We start from the raw sequence: 19,180 nt of genomic DNA on the forward strand, positions 1-19,180 counted from the left end.
GAACCAATTGCAATGTAGCACACTGCCTGTAGTACTTCATTGCTTAAGCAATACAAAAATCTCAGAGCGTGTGATTATGCTACTGACCCAGCTCAGCTATGTAGTGGGGACACAAGAGGAAACAAACTGTTCCCAAGGTTCAAGGTACTTGAGCAAAGTCATTAATCAGCACAGATGCAGGAGCTAAAGTGTCTTACTGAGACTGTTTAAAGAGAAACACTGTAAAAGTTACAAATTTTAATATTAAAAAAAAATGGCATTAAGTACTTATGTGGGCAAGAATTCCAACCACAAAAGGCCAGCTCTTTAGCTAGTGTCTCCATTGACATCAGTGGAGCTCCACTGATTTACACCAGGTGACAATCTGCTCCATAGGAAAAATGAATGAAAAATAAATGGTTATTTAAAGTCTCTCACTTATACCAGGGTGAATCAGCTGTAATTGCATTAACATTCAGTGTCGTGATCACTGTGCAGCATAAGCTGTGTTCTTTAAGCTACAAGCTAGAGTGTCTGCGAACTACAGTCCAACATGCTGAATAAAGAATCCTTCACATGCATCCTGTCTGGCTTCCATCACAAGGGGACTCCACAGTTCCAGTCTCTCCAAGGTACCTATGAGATCTCCTTTTCTGCAGTGAGAAGAAAAGGAGGACTTGTGGCACCTTAGAGACTAACTAATTTATTTGAGCATAAGCTTTCGTGACTAACACGGCTGTTACTTTGAAACCTGTCTTTCTGCAGTGCTAACCTCTGACTACAAAACCCATTTCGCAAAGCCAAGTGGAGTGACCATGACACTTAGCTTTCAGATCAAAATGCAAAACCTGCTTTTTTGCTATACCTTTCCCTGCATCATAACACTAGGAAGAGAGAAGAGAATGGTTTTTCATTATCTATCTCTTGCTGCCCAGGCCTTGGGCTGAACCCCACCTGCCCCCATTGAACATATGTGAGAATTATTTGTATATATCTGTGGGCAGAATCTAGGTCTCATTTTGAGTGAATGCAGCATGAATTTTCCTCAAAGCAGTGTAAATTCTTTATGCTTATCTTCTCAATAGCTTCAGACTTTCCCTCCAGGGGATGATCAACACTCCATCGCAGTCAATGGAAAGACCCCAAATGCTTTCAATGGGCTTTGGAACAGGCCATTAATGAATAAAGCTTTCTGGTAGTACCCATTGCTTTTTCACACCCTGATCATCCCATCAAGCCTTGTCTTCACACATTTTAAGCACAGCCACCACCTCCTGTGAACACTCTTATTTCAGATTAAAAGCCTGCCTTATTTTGGGCCTTAAGTCTCTCAGTGACTGATTTAAGCACAATCAATGTAAGCTACAGTTTAAGAACGTCCACACAGGGGTTTTGTGCTAATGTAACTACATCTGTTTTTAAACCAGGTCTGTTTAACCCAGTGCAGCTTTGTGTGTGGACCAGCCCTCTGTCTTCATGCAGCATTCACTCAGCACAAACTTCCTTTGGGAGCTGCCATACACAGCAGCTGCTCTACCCCTTCTGAACATTGTGTGGATCCCTAAATACAGGTTACTTGCATGGAAGGACTGTTGTTAGGTTGGGGGGAAGTGTGGCAGCATATGATCCAGCTGCCATTTCCCTTCTGCTCTTCTCCCTGGACACACACAGCCAGTATTTGAACTTCCCTCTGCATAGCTCCGTAAATGGGAGTCTATGGCCTGAGCTAGCTCCGGCTGTAGTCAATGCACAGACTCCCATTGACTAAAATGGGAGATGGATTGGGCCCAGAGGATTCTGTGGTCCCAGGCAACCCTGAATGTACAATGGCAATCTTCGCTGTGAGTTCGTAGAATGCAGATGTAAAAGCAGCGCTGTGAACCCTGTGAAGCACAGATTCGTGTGGTTACAGTATAGAACGTAGTAAAAGAAACAGCAGCTGTTTACTCAAGCAAATTTTCCCTTTATTTTTTTTAGTTCGATTTCAGAAATTATAATAGTGCAAACACTCAGTATAAAAGTTGCAATAAGAAATTTACATTCACATTTAACATTTCAGCCCATTCACTTTTTAACATAAAAATAGGACAAATATTCAATTGCTCTTCTCAAATTTAACAATGCTGAAAAAGAGTGGAAGATACTCTACAGTATTCTATTTACATAAAAATAGACCCGTATTTATGCAAATCTAACATTAGATGTTACCCAGTGTTGTTATTGTATTAATATTTTACATATATAGTATATGTGTATGTGTGTGTGAATAATATTTCTTTGAAGCATTAGTGGGCTATAGTAGTTGGAAAACACTGACATCTTGGCCCATTAGTCCATTCCTCAAAGCTATGAATCTCTAGGTTGTTTTACCTAGAGATGTTCTATTACAACACAATGAGCTCATTCTATTCCCATAGAAGTCAATGGCAAAACCCCCTTTGGGGAGCAGACCCTTAATATAAAACCTGATACGAATCCCATTGAAGTTGATGCTTCCATTGATTGCAGTGGCTTTTGGATCAGGCTGACAGCGTCTCTTATACCAGTACAACTGAGGAAAATGTCTGATTGGCTTCCCATAATTAAGGATGGAATTACATTATAAGAGGTGATGATGAACTCAAATACTTTCATTAAAGTATGCAAGTTACTTTGGAAGCCACATAGAATTTACTGCAATCATCTGTGGTACAGGTAAAACAGCCGATAAGATTACTGTAACATGGTCTTCTTACTGAATGGCTAGATTCAATTTAGCTCACAATAAAGTATAATAAATGAAGTTTTAATCCAAAAATTGCACAGTTCAGAATCAATCTTTGCTCTGATTTTTGGAGAAAAATATCCTGATAACACTCAGACTAAATGATCATTTCTGAAATTACTTTACCTATGTTATGTATTTTCAGCAGAAGAAAAAAAAAATCAAGTTGCTTACACTATATTGTTTGGGCCACATTACTGCTTGCCTGATTCCTTTAACGTCAGCCGCATTAAAGCATGTATTATCACATATATCTTAGTACACAAAGCAGAATTATGCTACCCTCTGAAATGTGTGTGTGTGTGTGTGTTGGTACCTGGCTCTTTTTCTTCTTAGCATCACTCTATTTATTGATAGGAGTTTAAATGTCTTTGGGTCACTTTCAAGCATTTCATGGGGCTACAATGGATAGGATGGCTGGCTGTCATCTGACGACAGACAAGTTTTGATTGTGGAACATACGCTCCATTTTTGCTATCTACCTGCTTGGTGCTGGGACAGTTTGTGGTAGAAAGCAGAGACACAAGAGTCAGAAAGAAAAGATAGTTCGTCATCTCTACCCTTTTCTTTTCAGCCATTTATAATTGTTTGTTTGCTATGAGGTGAAATCAAGCCCATGGAGAGGCTAGCATAGAGACTCACCAACACTTGAGAGAGCAGTAAGCCAAGGCACACTCCGGAATCTCAGCAAGCTGTAGCAGTGTCCACATTGGACGTTACGTGGTAAGCTGCTGCTCTGGAGATTCACACACTCACTTGCCAGGCAATTACTTGCCACGTAGACAAACCCTTAGTCCTACTTGAGAACCACGTAGGTGGTGGATAGTCCTTGGGTAAAATCTTGGCCCCACTGAAGTCAATGGGAGGTTTGCCATTGACGTTAATGGGACCAGGCTTTCACCCCTTGTGCTGGCTCTCAACAGAGAGCCAAGCTCATTGTTTAAACACACATCTAGGACACTTTAAAGGACCCAGGGAACATACTGAGGATTTCTCAGAGGAGAAACTTAAGTCAAAACAAGGCATATTAAACGTCATGGGCCAGATCTTGCAGAATTTGGCTGTGTTTTGTGCTAAACACCCAATCTTCCCAACGGCCCAGGTCGTAGGAGATGGGGACAACCCATAAACTCAAACTGTGTTCAACTCAGATTGCATTTTTGCTTTACAGTTCAAATCAGGGGCTGAAATCCTGTCCCCACTTAGGTCAATCCATAGACTTCCACAGAGCCCAGATTTAACTGAGGGTCTTTAATCAAGCTGTTGAAATTAATAAATAACAACATGGAATGGATTATGTTTTAATAAAAGGAAAGTTGAAAATTAAAATGCATGCAGCCTGCCAGATATTAAAAGTGTTTAGAGAAAGGGAAATGCAGCAAAGGGGCATAGCAGTACGTTAGCAACAATGCCATACGAGAGAGTCAAGCAACTACTGTGCTTCTGAAAAGGACAATCTTTCTATAAATGAGAACAGACATGGCAACAGAGCTTACTCATGTCAATAGCCTCATTAACTTCAATGGGACTATTTGTGTGAGTAAAGTGAGCAGAATTTGGCCCACAGTGTGTCTGCAATAAGTAGACTTGTTCATACTTAAACCAACACTTCTTTCAAGATAATGGAGGAAAAAATATGTACAACATTGTGATGGGGTTTACAGACCTGATGCTAAGACTAAGGGAGTGAAGGGGCAGTATTGGACCAAGAAGGCCTTGCCCCCAGCAGCTGCAGAGCATGCTCCAAATGGAGGATCTACTTAAAAGGGGACTCAGACAGTCAAGCAGGAGGGAGAGTGAAGGAAAAACAGACTGTCTGCAGCTTTTGGGACACAGGGGATCTACAGGGGAAGGATCTGGAGTGTGAGTAAGACCTGACTGGGAGAACAGGGGCCCGACCCCCTTCACCCTGACAAGGGAAAAATGGGGATGCTGAAAGTGAGATGGGAAGCCCCAGCTGATGATCTGAATTGTTGACACTATGTGATCAACCCACTTCTGAGAGGGAAGCAGAGTGCTGGGACTATGCCCCAAACCTAAGAGAGAACCAGGGAGGTACGAAAAGGCCCAGGGGAAGCTGGGCTGGTGAATCAGCTAAGAGGGGGCTGAGACTCTCCCTCCCCTCTTTCCCCTGGGGCCCTGGGCTGGGAGCTGGTGGAGCAGAAGGGCCTGGGTCCCCTTACCTTTCCCTCCTCCTCTGGCTGATTGCAAGAACCCCAGGAGCAGCAGGCTGACTGTAACTTGGCGGCTGGGCCCTAAGATTGCCTGGCAAGGCCATCTCAAGGCTCTGAGAGACTGTTGAGCTGTGACCTGCCCACTAGGCCTGCTGGCCCCCAGCAAAGCCTGCTACAAACATTGAAAGAAAATCACTTGCAACGTAAAATATATTGTACAAACTCAAAATGAAAAGGGCATGTTCACATGAACGTGAAAGCAGGCAAAAGATCTGTAAATCTGCAACGTTTAAAAACAAGTTGTTATAGCTCCGGTACCACTAACTCCTGTTAAAAATGTTTGCATGAAAAAAAATATGTGCACACACATACACTGCTGTAAGACTTAATACTAAGGACCAAATTCTGGTAATAAGCAAAATGATCCCCCTCAATGAATATTTATTTTAAAAGCAACATTAATATGCCCCTGTGTTCTGGCTGATAACAGCTTCACACCCTGCTGTCAAATGGAGGCATAAATCTGTGCAAGTGTATGTGCACAGGACCATTGCTGGATCAAAGCTGTGAATCATACCTCCTGACTGAAGTACAGATTACACCTTGGCAGTTGTCACAGAGAGACTGTAGAATGTCTTCTCTCAAAGGCCATACGGGGGCAGGATAAGGGTTGTTGGTACGGGATTTCTAGCTTGCTAGGTAAAATTTGTCCCCCAAAGCTGTAATTTTGAAAGGCATATTTTTCTTTTTAAATGTTAAAGTGCCTTATATTCAAAATTGCATGCTTACTTTGTGTGTGCAATTATACCAATTCTGTGCAACATTGGTCATTTGCACATCAATACCTTATGGAAAAAACGTATAGAACAGAAAATTATACCTATCTATAGAATTTCTGAACCATCCATAGAATTTCGAAGAGAATTATGTCCATGCTAGTTGCTATGGAATTCTATAGATTGGTTTAAAGTTCTAAAGAATGGATGTTCTCTATTGAATTCTGTTTTTAGAGTAGTTTCTATAGAAGCTTATTGGCTCCATCCCTATTAAGTTCTGTAGGGCTTTCCCATCTGGTTTTCTATTTGTGAGTTTAACTGCCTGTCTGGATGCACAGATAACTCGCTATTTGCATATGCTGAATCCAAATCTGTAAATGCAAATGTTACGAATTTGCAGTGTGTGCGTGCAAATCAGTCAATTTACCATTACACAGTTTTGAAAACCAGACTGTAAATGTTCAATGTGGTTATCAAAGCAAAAGCAAGAGTAATGACAGGAAAAGGTTTTTATTGGGGCTACTCTTTAAAAACATTAAGTACTTTTCTTTAATAGTAAACACAATTAACCTTAAATTAATCTACATTTAATCAGAACACGCTGATGTATCACTTGGATTTCGAACTGAAAGCGAAGGAAAAAAAAATCTCTAGGTTGTCTAGAGAATAATACAAGTTTTACAATAGCCTAAAATGACTTCAATTTGCTAATTCCAATTTGTCATAACTGCTCCCAGCATCAACACATCTCGGGTAAAAGCCATGTGCCAGGCACTTTAGCAGTAAGACACAATGGAGTGTGTGATAGCAGTAATTAATGCACACCTTGGCCTAGTCTACAAGGAGAATTTTTAGCAGTTCTAACACCATTGGTCTAGCACAGATACAGTTACATTGGAGCTAATAAATGTGAGAGTGCTGCTGTAGATTGGAAATAGGTGTTTTTATCAAGATGTCTGTTCTGTTCAATATAGGGCCAGATTTAAAACAAACAAAAACAAAAAAACCCCACTCAGCTCCCCCATTTAGGCACCAAAATAACTAGCCAGATTCTCAAAATAGATTGGATGCTGAGGATTTAGGAGAATCTGGCCCTTATTTAGCTTTCTAAATGGGAGCTGAACACTTTTTAAAAGCAGGCTCCTTAATGATAAACAACAATAATAATGGTGGTAAACATTCCTGTGTGTGGCCTACACAAGCACTTCCATTCCACCCCTGATGGCACTGGTGCAGACATGTTTGTGCTAGATCAAATTGGGGAGGAAGAGGTAAAAATGCTCTTTACAGATACAGCTCTTGGGCCTGACTCTCCATTCTGTTCCACCAGTTTTAAGATGGTGTGACTTCTTTGACTTCAGTGGAAGCACAGTGGATAAAACTGGAATAGCGGAATGGAGAACCAGTCCCCTAAACCATATGGTAAGGCACAAGCAAAGCCAAGTGCTTCAGCACACTGGCCATGTACATTAATCAGTGCTAAGCCACATTCTGAAATATCGTGATCATAAAACAACCATTTCAAAAAAAAAAAAGAAAAATAACATTCCAAATTAGTTTAAAATTCTGAATACAGGTAAAAAAAACAGCCTATTAAGAGATCTTACACTTTATTGTGAAAATGTAAACAAACAACACAAATTGGGCCCTGATTCAGCTAAGCACTTAAGCAGTTGCTTAACTTTAAGCACATGCCTAAATCCAACTGAAACTAGGCACATGCTTGAATACCTTGCTGAATTGAGGACCTAAGCATTGAACCCTGCACCACTAAATCAACAGGGAAATTCACCACTAACTTCAAAGGGTGCAGGATCAGACCAGTACTATTCCTTTTCCTTACCATAGATTTTCATCCCCTTCAGTATTTTGGACCCCCTGCTTTGTGCTTTTTAATTGCCCTCCCAGTCCTTGCCCTTGCTGCAGTCTGGCCCATTCTAGGCTAGTCAGCATGCGAGGTGCTGTTTGGCAGTTCAAAAATGGAAATAAGGACCAACAGGGAGCTCCCAATTAAAGTGACACTACCAGCAACATGGGCTGTGATGGGGCAGGTTGGATGGCTGTGACAGGAGAATGTGTGTAAGGTGTAGTATAAACACTGGGTAAGGAAGGGGGCAAAATCAAGAAAGAGGGAGAAAATTAGATGGAAAGGAGGAGAAAGCAATATATGAAAACAAAGAGGGTTAGGGGTGGTGATGGGAGCAGGGGAAGAGATAGGCAGAGGTGTAAGAGTCCAGATTGTCATTACTCATAACAAATATATCACATTTACAATAAAAACGTACTGAATTTGAGATGAATTAATCTATACATACTATTCAATGGGTTTAGAAAATCCTTAAATTGTCATATGAAGCCAGTCATTCAATAGGATGTAATGATTCATGTATGAAGCCAATTTAGATACATGGATCAATGTCTGCATTTATGATGACAAGGTTACTTATTGAAACACTAGTGTTAATTAACCAGGCAGTCATGTGAAAGGATTTCAAGCCCTATAATAATACTAGATAAAAGTCTGCAAAATGTAAGAAGTCCATGTTAACCCACAGCATAAGTTATGTATACTATACATAGTGCATACACTTTTTCCACTTCCATCAGCCTCAATGCTGTTCTGCGGTTAGTGGTCTCAAATATATTATTGAATTATTATGTAGCAGAATTGCAGTCGTGTAAATAGTTTGTCAAATACTATTAGCTATAGTAACAGACATTACAACACAACATTATAAGGATTTAAAGTTTTCATGAGAGATTGAATAGGAGACTGGCTTTGGAATAACTTTCCCATCTTCCCTGCAACAAATGGGATTAAATTGCTTTGAAGCATAAACTACAATCAGTTAAAAGGACAGATTCTGATCTGTTATACAGGTGCACTTGACATCAGAATCTGGCTCAGGGTCCGATACTGCACCATTGCAGCCAATGGGAGATTTGCCATTGACTTCAGTGGGAGTACGACTGGGGCCTTCTACAGGAGGTGCCAGAAAAACCAACATAAAAAAGCCAAGTTTACATTTTTTTTTAAACACAATTATATGCAGCACTCTTATAGTTTGAACTATGGTTCATTCTGCAACAACATGACTCAAAAAATAAGGCCATAAAATGAAATGTTTATTACAGACACACATATATATTTATATGAAAATGATGTATTTGTATAGTGTATTTCTCAGATACAATAACTGTAGTATTTATTACTACATTAAAAAACAATCTGGGTAACACCAATGGGCCAAATTTACTTTCTTTCTCTTCAAATGAATTGTGCCAGATCACTGCACTGATGAATTTGACAACGGCTTTTTCTCCGTTGATGCCTGTCCTAAATCAAACAGTACCTATTGAATACCAGACTTGTTACACTGTTAGAAACTAATATTTCCATTCATTTTTATTTTACAGTAAATGGTGTTTAATTTATTGCTTCTAATGACCAAAAGGTACTTTTTAAAAGATAGCATAGATGTTGATAGCACATTTCATATACCATAACATGGATTTAGCAACACTGAGGTTGGCGTGATTATTAGGTTACAGTTTCTCTTTGTTTTGCTGTTTGTATTTTGAATTTGCTTCGCAGAATGCACATGCAACTTATGGATTAAACTCCGTCAAAAGTGATATGTCAAAAATATTTAGGAAAAACTTACTGTTTTCTTTTGTTTTACTGAAGTCAGGCATGTGTGGCATGCAGTAGATTGCAAGGAAAAACAAAAGGATGTCCATTTCCAAAGGATTTATAATCTTCATGCGCATGTAAAACCTCTGTTACAAAAATCATTAACATTTGTTAAAAGTGTGCCTTTTTGTTTTTTTATACAAGTGTACATGCAATAATCTGTCATAGCTAAAACTATTTACAAAATTTCATACAATACCTCTTAAGTGAATAATACATGAAAGGCCAATGTTTAACACTGTACAAGATTACAAATAAATAAGGCATTATAATACAGTTTTATCACAAATTAAAAAGTGTTGGTTGTCACTGCAATACAAAACTGTAACTTGAAAGAACATTATGGCTAAATAGTCCTCCTGACTGGACAGAACATGTACAGAATTTGGACTTGCTGATGGTAGAGTAAATGCTTAACTTGTGCTACAAGCAGATAATCAAATGAATTAAAATTATTCATATTGACCACTTACTACTAGATTCAGTTCCTCAGTTTTGAAATGGAACAGGACAAACACACACAGATGTTTCCCAAGTACTTTCTTTGCCTTATAGTTACAATATAAAACCAACATAAAAAGAGACATTTAAGTCTGTAATCCACTCTGTTACACTGTTGTAAATAAGGAGCAACTTTGATGGCGATACTGGAGAGTTACCTTAGTGTAACCAAAAGCACAATCTGGCACGCACTGGGCCAAGTACTAAACTCCTTCTACACCCCATACATTCATTGATTTCCATAGAACTTTTGGGTGCATAAAGAATGCAGGTTCAGGCCTGATAAGCTGAAAGTTCAGGCTCTCCCAAAATCTCACCTAAAGGGAGCAGAGCTAAGTATTACAAGAGTGTGCTTGTGTTTCAGGTGGTGGTAATGGAATGTCAATACTCACAGGTAAGAACATCTACAGAGAAACAATGCACTTTACCTGTTGGGTAAAATTGCTTTTTAATCGATCCATGTGTTAAATATTTGGAAATATCTAGCCAGTAATTCAGCTGAATGCCAGTTTGTAATCATGGTAGTATAAAAAAACCCCAACATTTAAACACAAATGTAACATGGGAATATTTTGAAATTAGTTCCCAAGAGAGAAGGAGGTTTGAAGACCTCTGATGCTTATTTGCTTATGTGAAGAATGAAAGACTTTAAAATTATGACTATTATCTTAAGAGAAAACATGCAAACTGATGTGAAATATTGTGCTTGCAATTCACAGACATTAAAGACATCTTGCCAAAACTGGCACCAGTTTATTGTTGGGCTCCTCCCAGTTAAGTGTTCAAGCCAACACTACACAAGAATAAATGTAAACTTAGGACACTATTCTGCCCATGATGTGTCCATGTAACTTCCCTTAATTAAAATGGGAACTACATATATATATCAATGGCAGCACTGACCCCTCAATGGGGCTAAAGCAAGATCCAGTGCAAAACATGAATTGAAAAAATAATAAATCTAATATAGGTGAAATGCACTCTGATCCAAAGCCCACTGAAGTCAGTGGGAAGCTTTATATTTACTTCCATGGCCTTTGGATCAGGCCAATTATTATCTTCAGACGGTTGCCGCAAAGCAACGCAAGGACATTTCTCAAATTTGTCAAGAATCATATGCTTTTGTGGGCTGAGCACAGTTATTACCTCTGTTATCTTTCCTGCATAAAACTTGCTAAAGGCATACATGGGAATGTAAAAGGGTGGAGAGACTACAGAAATATGTCATTTAAAAGAGGATACAGAAATGTACACAGAGAAATGAAATTGGGAAAGTCAGACAAATAGGAAACGAGAGCAGAAAGGCAAAAATACACTTTTACTCTAACATTATTAGAATGGGCACCTAGTAGTGCGTGCTGTAATGGCTGCAAAACAGGTTACTGCTGCCTTGTTAAACCAGCGTTGCAGAATTGCCCCCAACTACAGCAACAGCAAAGGGAGGAATTCGCTCTTCCTCACTCTATCACCTCAGTGACATTAGATGCCAAGGCAATTTCCCCTTAATATTTCCTGTTTTTAAAAATCCTAGACAATTATTTAGATTGTAAGATCTTGGGGCCAGGGACCGGCTTATTGTTCTATTTGTACAGCACTGAGTCCTGGTCTGTGACTGGAGCGCCTGGCGCTACAGTAATTTTACTACTAATAGTAATTGTAAATGCAAAAAAAATTGTTTTAATTGGACATAACTGTAACTGTAGCAGGAATGAATGACCCTACACTCTACGGTTTAACTCACAGAGTCAGTAAGTGCATAACTTAACCGATGGTATTGCACCTACACAGAATTTTCCATTTTGGTTAAATATCTAGCTTAACATAGGTTGCTTTGCTTCATAAAATACATATTATAAAACATACAGGATATGCAAAGTGACCAGGTTCTCATAGCTCTTGGAACCTCATCCTTTGAATTTCCTGACAACTTTTTATTTCAACAATACAATCTCAATGTTGCATTAATACAGTTTGCTTCAATTTAAATTATGCAATTTTTTGTTCTTGCTAATGTGTGTGATCTGTTTACCTAGAGGACCCTCATCACCATAGTATTTGAATTAGTGATTTTATTCCCAGCAACACCTTTGTGAGGCAGGGAACTATTATTATCCCCAATCTCAAGACGGAAATACACAGAGATGAAGTGACTAGACCAAAGTCACACAGGAAATCTGTGGCAGAGCCTGGAATTGAATCAGATCAATCTAGTTCAGTGCTTTAACCGCAAATCTAGCCTTTCAATCTCTGTACTGACACACTGAAAATCGCTACAGAACTGAATAAAATAACTTCTATAAATCCATGATACACAATATAGCATTGATTTGGCTACCTGGAGAGCTGAAAACAAACTTCATCATGTTTACTCCCACGCTCTGCAACTGTTGGGACAACATTTGTCCATAAAGAGACCCCATTAAAAAACCATTTAAAATAAGAACAAAAGAGCTATAGTGGGCAGGCCCAATATCCTGTCTCCAAGAGTGGTCCATGGCAGAGGTTAAGGGGGAGTATACAGAAAGGGAAATTGTGGAGTGATCCACCCATCGTCCACTGCCAGCTTCTGGCAGTCAGAGCTTTAGGGTTGGCGTTCCTGACCATCCAGGCTAATGGCCATCGATAGACCTATCCTCCCTGAAGTTACCCCGTTACTTTTTTCACCCAGTTATGCTTTTGGACATCATAACATCCCAGGGCAATGAGTTCCACAGATTAGTTGTGCAATGTGTGGAAAAACTGCTTTCTTTTCTTTGCATTAAACCTGCTGCCTACTAATTTTATCAGGTGACTCCTGGTGTTTGTTTTTTTCCGCAATATTCATGATTCATAGACTTCTATCATATCCCCACTTAGTCATTTCTCTTCTAAGATGAACAGCCCCAATCTTTTTAGTTTTTTCTCATATGGAAGCCGTTAAATCTTTGTTGCCCTTCTCTGAAACCTTTTCCAGTTCCACTATATCCTTTTTGAGATGGGGTGACTAGAACTGGACACAATATTCAAGGTGTGGGCATACTATGGTTTTATATAATGACATTATGATATTTTCTGTGTTATTTTTTAACCCCTTCCTAATAGTTCCTAGGATATAGTTAGCCTTTTTGACTGCTGCTGCACACTGAGCAGGAGTTTTCAGAGAACTATCCAAAGCAACTCTGAGATCTTTCTTGGGTGGTAACAGCTAATTTAGAACCCATCATTATATATGTGCAGCTGGGATTATTTTTCCAAAGGTGCATTCTTTTGCATTTAGCAACACTAAATTTAATCTGCCATTTTGTTGCTCAGTCACCCAGCTTTGGGAGATCCCTTTGTAACTCCTCAATCTGCTTTGGACTTAACTATCTTGAATAATTTTGTGTCATCTGCAAACTGTGACACTTCATTATTCACCCCCTTTTCCAGATCATTAATGAATATGTTGAACAGCACAGGTCCTAGTACAGATGGCTGGGGGACCCCGCTGTTCATCTCGCTCCATTGTGAAAACTTACTATTTATTCCTACCCTTTGTTTCCTATCTTGCAAACAGTTACTGGTCCATGAGAGGACCTTCCCTCTTATTCCATGGTTCCTTAGTTTCCTTAAGAGCCTATGGTGAGGGACCTTGTCAAAGGCTTTCTGAAAATCCATACACAATATTGACTGGATCACTCTTATCCACATGCTTATTGACTCTCTCAATATATTCTAATAGATTGGTGAGGCATGATTTCCCTTTACAAAAGCCATGTTGACTCTTCCCCAACAAATTGTGTTTTTCTATGTGTTTTTGTTCTTTACTACAGTTTCTACCAATTTGCCTGGTACTGAAGTTAGGCTCACTGGCCTGTAATTGCCAGAATCTCCTCTCGAGTCCTCTTTAAAAATTGGCATTAGATTAGCTACCTTCCAGTCATCTGGTACAGAGTGATTTCAGTGATGGGTTACATACAACAGTTAGTAGCTTTGCAATTTCATATTTGAGTTCCTTCAGAACTCTTGGGTGAATGCAATAATCATTGCAAGCACACTGGCATATGGATGGGCAGTTTACAAAAGAAGTGGCCTATAGAACTTGACTGGGTGTATGCCGTAAGGCTTAATATAGGTGTTCGGATACCACAGTAATGGGTGTGGTATAAGATGATAGACAAACTTATCCATGACATCCATGAGATCATGAGAGCAGCTGAAAAATGTTCCCTTTTATGCAAATTAAGAGCAGCCCTCAAACTCTGGGGAAGTTTACCAACGTGATCACCATTTGGAGAAAGTTTGATGTGCTTGCCTTTCAGAGTCCTATCTTCAAAAATAGGTATATACTTTCTGTAATCGTGTAACTAAGAACAAGAAGCCTGGTGTTGAATCAGGATATATAATAAAACAGTGGCATCAAATTAAAAAAATGTTGGCAAATGTACAAATATAACAATACCAACAGCACATTTGTAACTGATACTGAACGGTTCAAACAGGCCTAAATCTTCACTGAGCAAGAAAATCTGTGCTTTCAGTGAAAGTCTGCTACTGCAAAAAGAGAGTGTCCCACTGTTCTCTACCTTCAATACAATTGGCAATGTGCATAAAACAGGAAAGACTGTTCTATATTTCATAAGCATATTGCTGTGCTTGCAGGATGGCACCTCTGTCTCATACCAAGCCAAAATGTCCTACAGAAAGACAGTATTTTAGTAACCTTCTTTGTCAATGGAAAGAACATTTATTAGTATCTGATCAAATTCCTAAGCCCTGTCTCTTGTCTAGCTCATAGCATTGTGTTGTAATTGTAACTGGAAAGCATTCAAAGCTACTGAACATGCAAATAAAACTTTAAAAGATACCTCAGTTTGGCAGTTGGCTTTAATTCAACCTTCATTTACCAATCGCTGACGAATTCTTCTTTCCTTATTTCAAGCAGTGGAACAAGGTTTCCATAACTCTTGCTATAGCCCCAAATAATTTTCAATCATCTCACCCTCCTTTCCTAATAGCAGCTTTACTAACCTCAGACCCAACAACACTGGATATGGTGGTAAAAGAAATCTATCCCTTATGCCATTGAAGGTGGATGTGTACATAAATACATACATACATAAGATATATATATATATATATATATATATATATATATATATATATATATATAGGAGTGTTTGTATATGTGCATATATAGATTTAAAATATATATATATATATATATACACACACAAATACAGTGTCATGTGTACACTTTTTTCAATTATAGCATTTATCCTTTAAAAATGCCAAGAAAATATTCCATATTTCCAAAAAATTGGGTTTAGACTTTTCCTAACAGAATTGCTAGCCCTTATTTGTTCCATTCCAAGAGTTCGTTTATGCAGTTCCCAAGTTCTCTTTGGTTGGGTTGTAGTGATCCTTGGTTGATGCCATGGCCTATGATCCTTGACCTCCTGGTGAAAATTCAGACAACCTCTGCTCTCTGAGTTCACTGCAAATGCCGTAACCAAATTTTCTCTGCTCTATACTTCTTTCACAGCTGGCACAGAAGGAAGGTAATGTAATGTTTGATTTGTGTGGGTTGTTGATGCTTGAAGTGCTCCAAGCCCAGCTTTTACAGTAAAGCTGGCGACTGAGGACACTGATGGACAACTGGTGCCCAGTTTGGTTTGAATGTTTGTTCTCCCGTTGGAGTACATTTTCCGCTCTAAGTTTAAAGACCGTGGTTGTGAATTATTTCCATTGGCCTTTCCTTCAAGAAAATAGGTCAACATTTCGCCTTTTCCCTTTACACTGACTTTACCTCGGCACACAAACTCGTAACTGCACCTCTTTAATATCCGCTGAACTTCTTCTGTCACCTGTGGATAAGAAGAGCCAGTATTATATTTTACCATTCCTATCAATTAGCTAGGGTTAATCCTAGAGTAAGAAAGCAGAATTATACTTCTCTATGGCACTTTCTTTAACTGGGATGAAAGATGCCCCATGGAATGAATGAATAACTATTGGTTTTGGTTTTCCCTGGTATGTGCTTTGCTGGCAATAATTATAATAATTAATAATGAGATGGGCCCTAAGGAGAAAATTTCCGATCTAGAACTGAAGGACTCCAAAGTTCTGCGGCGTTCAGATCTGAAGTTTGGTTCTACTCATTGGAAACATAGGGCCTAATCTCTGGTGGTGTAAGCTAGTACTGCTTCATTGAAGCTAGTTTACAGCAACAGAGATTTTGACCAAATGTGAAGTTCAGATACAGGCTTCCCCAAAGTTCAGTCCATGCTGGGAGCTGGAGCTTTGTTTCAGGACAATCTCAAAGATTAATAATATTTTACAAGAGTGTGGCGCCTTTCATCCAGAAAGATTCTACAATCTATACAAGATGTGACTGAATGTAATCTGATATAGGTCCTTATCCTGTAGTCCTTACTCAGGCAAAATTCCCAGAGTGAAGTGGAAGTTTGGGGATGACTGGCCTGTGTAAAGACTGCAGATTCAGGCCTATAATCCAATGGAGTGCAGTACGGCAGGAATTTGAAGGTGAAACCTCTCTTTGTGGTTTGTTGATCCTTTGATTTCACCACTTCAAAGCAGTGGAACAGATAACAGAAGAATAACTACACAGTAGGCACCTGAATCACCTTGGGGATGTTGCTGCCTTCATAAGAAACGTGAAGAGATGAGGCTGAGCTTTCTAAGCAGCCTTGAAAATGTAATCATAGGATTATTAATAAACAAGAACTTCAAACTGATAAAGAGTGATTGGAATATACTCACCTGAATTTTACCCTGCACTCCAGTACTATCCATTCTGCTGGCAACATTCACAGTGTTACCCCAGATATCGTATTGTGGTCTTCTGGCCCCAATAACTCCTGCCACTACAGGCCCAACATTAATACCTAAAATCAGAACAATGGCTTTTATTTCGTTTTTGCTGCTTCAAGTGCTGTGACATAGATCTAAGAGAAACAGTTGCTCTTTCCAACTGTTTCGCCATAAATGACTTCAGTGTTTTTACCTGTCATAGTACACAATAGCATCCTCTTATATTAGAGCTTTTCAACACCCAGGATCCCGAAGAGTGTTAGAAATTGACCTATACAGGCACACAGAGCACACCTGAAATGTAACATTAATTTTACTCAAATTTAAAAAAAACCTGTTCTAATCTCATGAGGGAAATTCTCAATTTCAATCTTCCGGCAGGGAGGAGGAGAAGGAGAGGAAGAATCACTTCCGGCATAAAATGTGTCCAGCTGTTTAGTAGCACAGAGGAAGTCTCTACAGGTCATGGCAAGAGATTATTGACCCTTGATTACTTCTTATGGGCTCTGTTGTGCTTTTTAAGAGACAGCCTCCTAAGCGGGAGTGCACCGACCCTGCACTGCCATTGGGCTGGGAAACATCAGGAGTTGGGGCAGGGAAAGCAGGTCACATGAGAAATTCTGATACCAGCACCAGACTAGGGATATATTCTGCATGCACAGACACACAGGCTTCTCTGGGAGCACTATCGAGGAGAAGCACTCAGAACTGGCACATACATTTCCTTTTTGGAGGCACAATATTAGCTCCTAGGCCCTATGCTGATTTCACCAGTTAGTGTGGAATTGAGGAGCAGCATGACCCTACCCCCTTTTGCAGTGTCTTGCACAGTTGCTGGTTCTAATGGTCTTAGCCCCTGTGCCAAGACGAGAATTGTGGCTTCCCCATGAGAAGTTGCACAAGTTAAGTGGGGAGAGGGATCCTGGTGCTCTGTCTGCCCCTTGCACACTTGTGCATGGCCAGCCACACTGTGGTCTTCTAAGGACACTTTGGAGGAAGGCATTGTACCAGTGATGGAGGAAAGCTTTCAGTTGCTGGATGATGGGGGAGTTCAGGACTGTAGCATGACTCGCCTCTCCTCACTATTGATATCATGGTCTATGACCACTTTCGCCACTTGGCTGCTAGTTTATCTGCTCCACTTTGAGCCCACAACTGATCCGCTCCAGTTTGAGTGCACAACTCAACCAATGGGCTGGGAAACAAAAGGAGGTGAGGGTGGGGGAAGCATGTCAAATTAGAGGATTTCACTGAGATGAGAACAGCCTTGGAGTTACCGTTGGGGAAGGGCTGGAAGGAGAGATGGCACTGAAGCAACGAAGGCTGCAGAAGGGAACTGGCTTTCAGGGGTGAGGATCACAGTGCAATCCTTCACGTGGAGGAGAGCATGTGTGTGTGGCACAAGAGGGCTAAAGGAGGGAGCGGGAGGGGTTGATTTGTTGCAGGAAGCAGAAGCTGCAGCAACTAGGAGAGGAAATGAGCTAAATGCAAGAAACCTTTTGATAACATAAGAAAGGTCTCAAAGATTCCAAAGCATTGTACAATCTATATCTGCACACAAAACGTACGCACACCAGTGAAGTACTGCCGGCTCTGGAGTGGAATGCTGCAGCAGTTTAACAATGCACAGCAATATTAGAGAACAGAGTATGACAGGGAATGAAAGCGAACCATATGCAATTGAAACTCTAAAAGAATTTTAGCTAAGCATCACATAACTAACCAAACTGGAATTGGTCCTGAACATAAGGACTAGCACCCTTAAGCTTGATGCCTTCATTCTCACCTTCTGCATGTGTAACTCCCCTTAAATTAATGGCACTTGTGCAAACATGCTGATGATAAAATGGCCATCGATCTAGACTCTTCCGGCTCCAAGTTTCACTCAAGAGCATGAATATGAGCTATTTTCATTCAAAGATATAGGCAATTCTCTACTACTGAACCTCTTCAGATAAAATGGGGAAGGCAGCCAACAGCAATGCTACATTTTATAGGCTAACTCTAGAAACAGAACTTACCAACTCGGAGGACAAAGTCGTTGTAAGACTGATAGTTGATTTCATCAAGAACGTCAAACATCTCTATTGCAAAATCTGCCAGTGTACTCAAGTGGGAATAAATTGATTTTTTAGCCTAGATACAAAATAACATTTTACATTACATTTACACAGTAGTTTGAGCCAGATAAAACACTGCCATACCCCTTCATTCTCAACTGCATCTAAACTGTTTTGCTAAACGTGAAATGGAACTTTCAATTGTGTTTCGAATATTTGCATTATTTTCTCCAATGCTGAATTGTTTTTGTTTCTCTTTTTGACTTCTGGGAGTCATGGGGACAAATCAGGAGATTCAGACACAGACACTCAATGGGAAAAAGGGATCACAACAACAACTCAGATGTGGCCAAAACCTAAGGTTATATGAAGCTCCTCCTTCTACATTACATTAATTGAAAATCTTTGTCTATTTATTATGGATTAGCATTGCAGCTCTG

The 19,180-nt window shown here is 39.7% G+C and overlaps 1 protein-coding gene across 3 annotated transcripts in view; it reads right to left on the reverse strand.

The window, feature by feature from the left end:
- Positions 1-1,919: 1,919 nt before the first annotated feature.
- The window catches only part of ADCY1 (adenylate cyclase 1), a 238,948-nt gene continuing 221,687 nt past the window's right edge, over positions 1,920-19,180 (reverse strand). The window contains exons 18-21 of one of the 3 annotated variants that reach the window (XM_075125580.1): positions 18,702-18,816; positions 16,630-16,754; positions 15,656-15,713; positions 1,920-9,473 (exon numbers count right to left, since the gene is read on the reverse strand). In XM_075125580.1, coding sequence (XP_074981681.1) covers positions 9,382-9,473; positions 15,656-15,713; positions 16,630-16,754; positions 18,702-18,816 — 390 coding nt within the window. In that variant the 3' untranslated portion in view covers positions 1,920-9,381. Of the gene's footprint in view, positions 9,474-15,029; positions 15,714-16,629; positions 16,755-18,701; positions 18,817-19,180 lie in introns of those variants that run through there. The other 2 variants (XM_048839215.2, XR_012667129.1) reach the window with 2 other exon arrangements.

The sequence above is a fragment of the Caretta caretta genome, chromosome 2, assembly GCF_965140235.1.
Source record: "Caretta caretta isolate rCarCar2 chromosome 2, rCarCar1.hap1, whole genome shotgun sequence".
Lineage (NCBI taxonomy): Eukaryota > Metazoa > Chordata > Testudines > Cheloniidae > Caretta > Caretta caretta.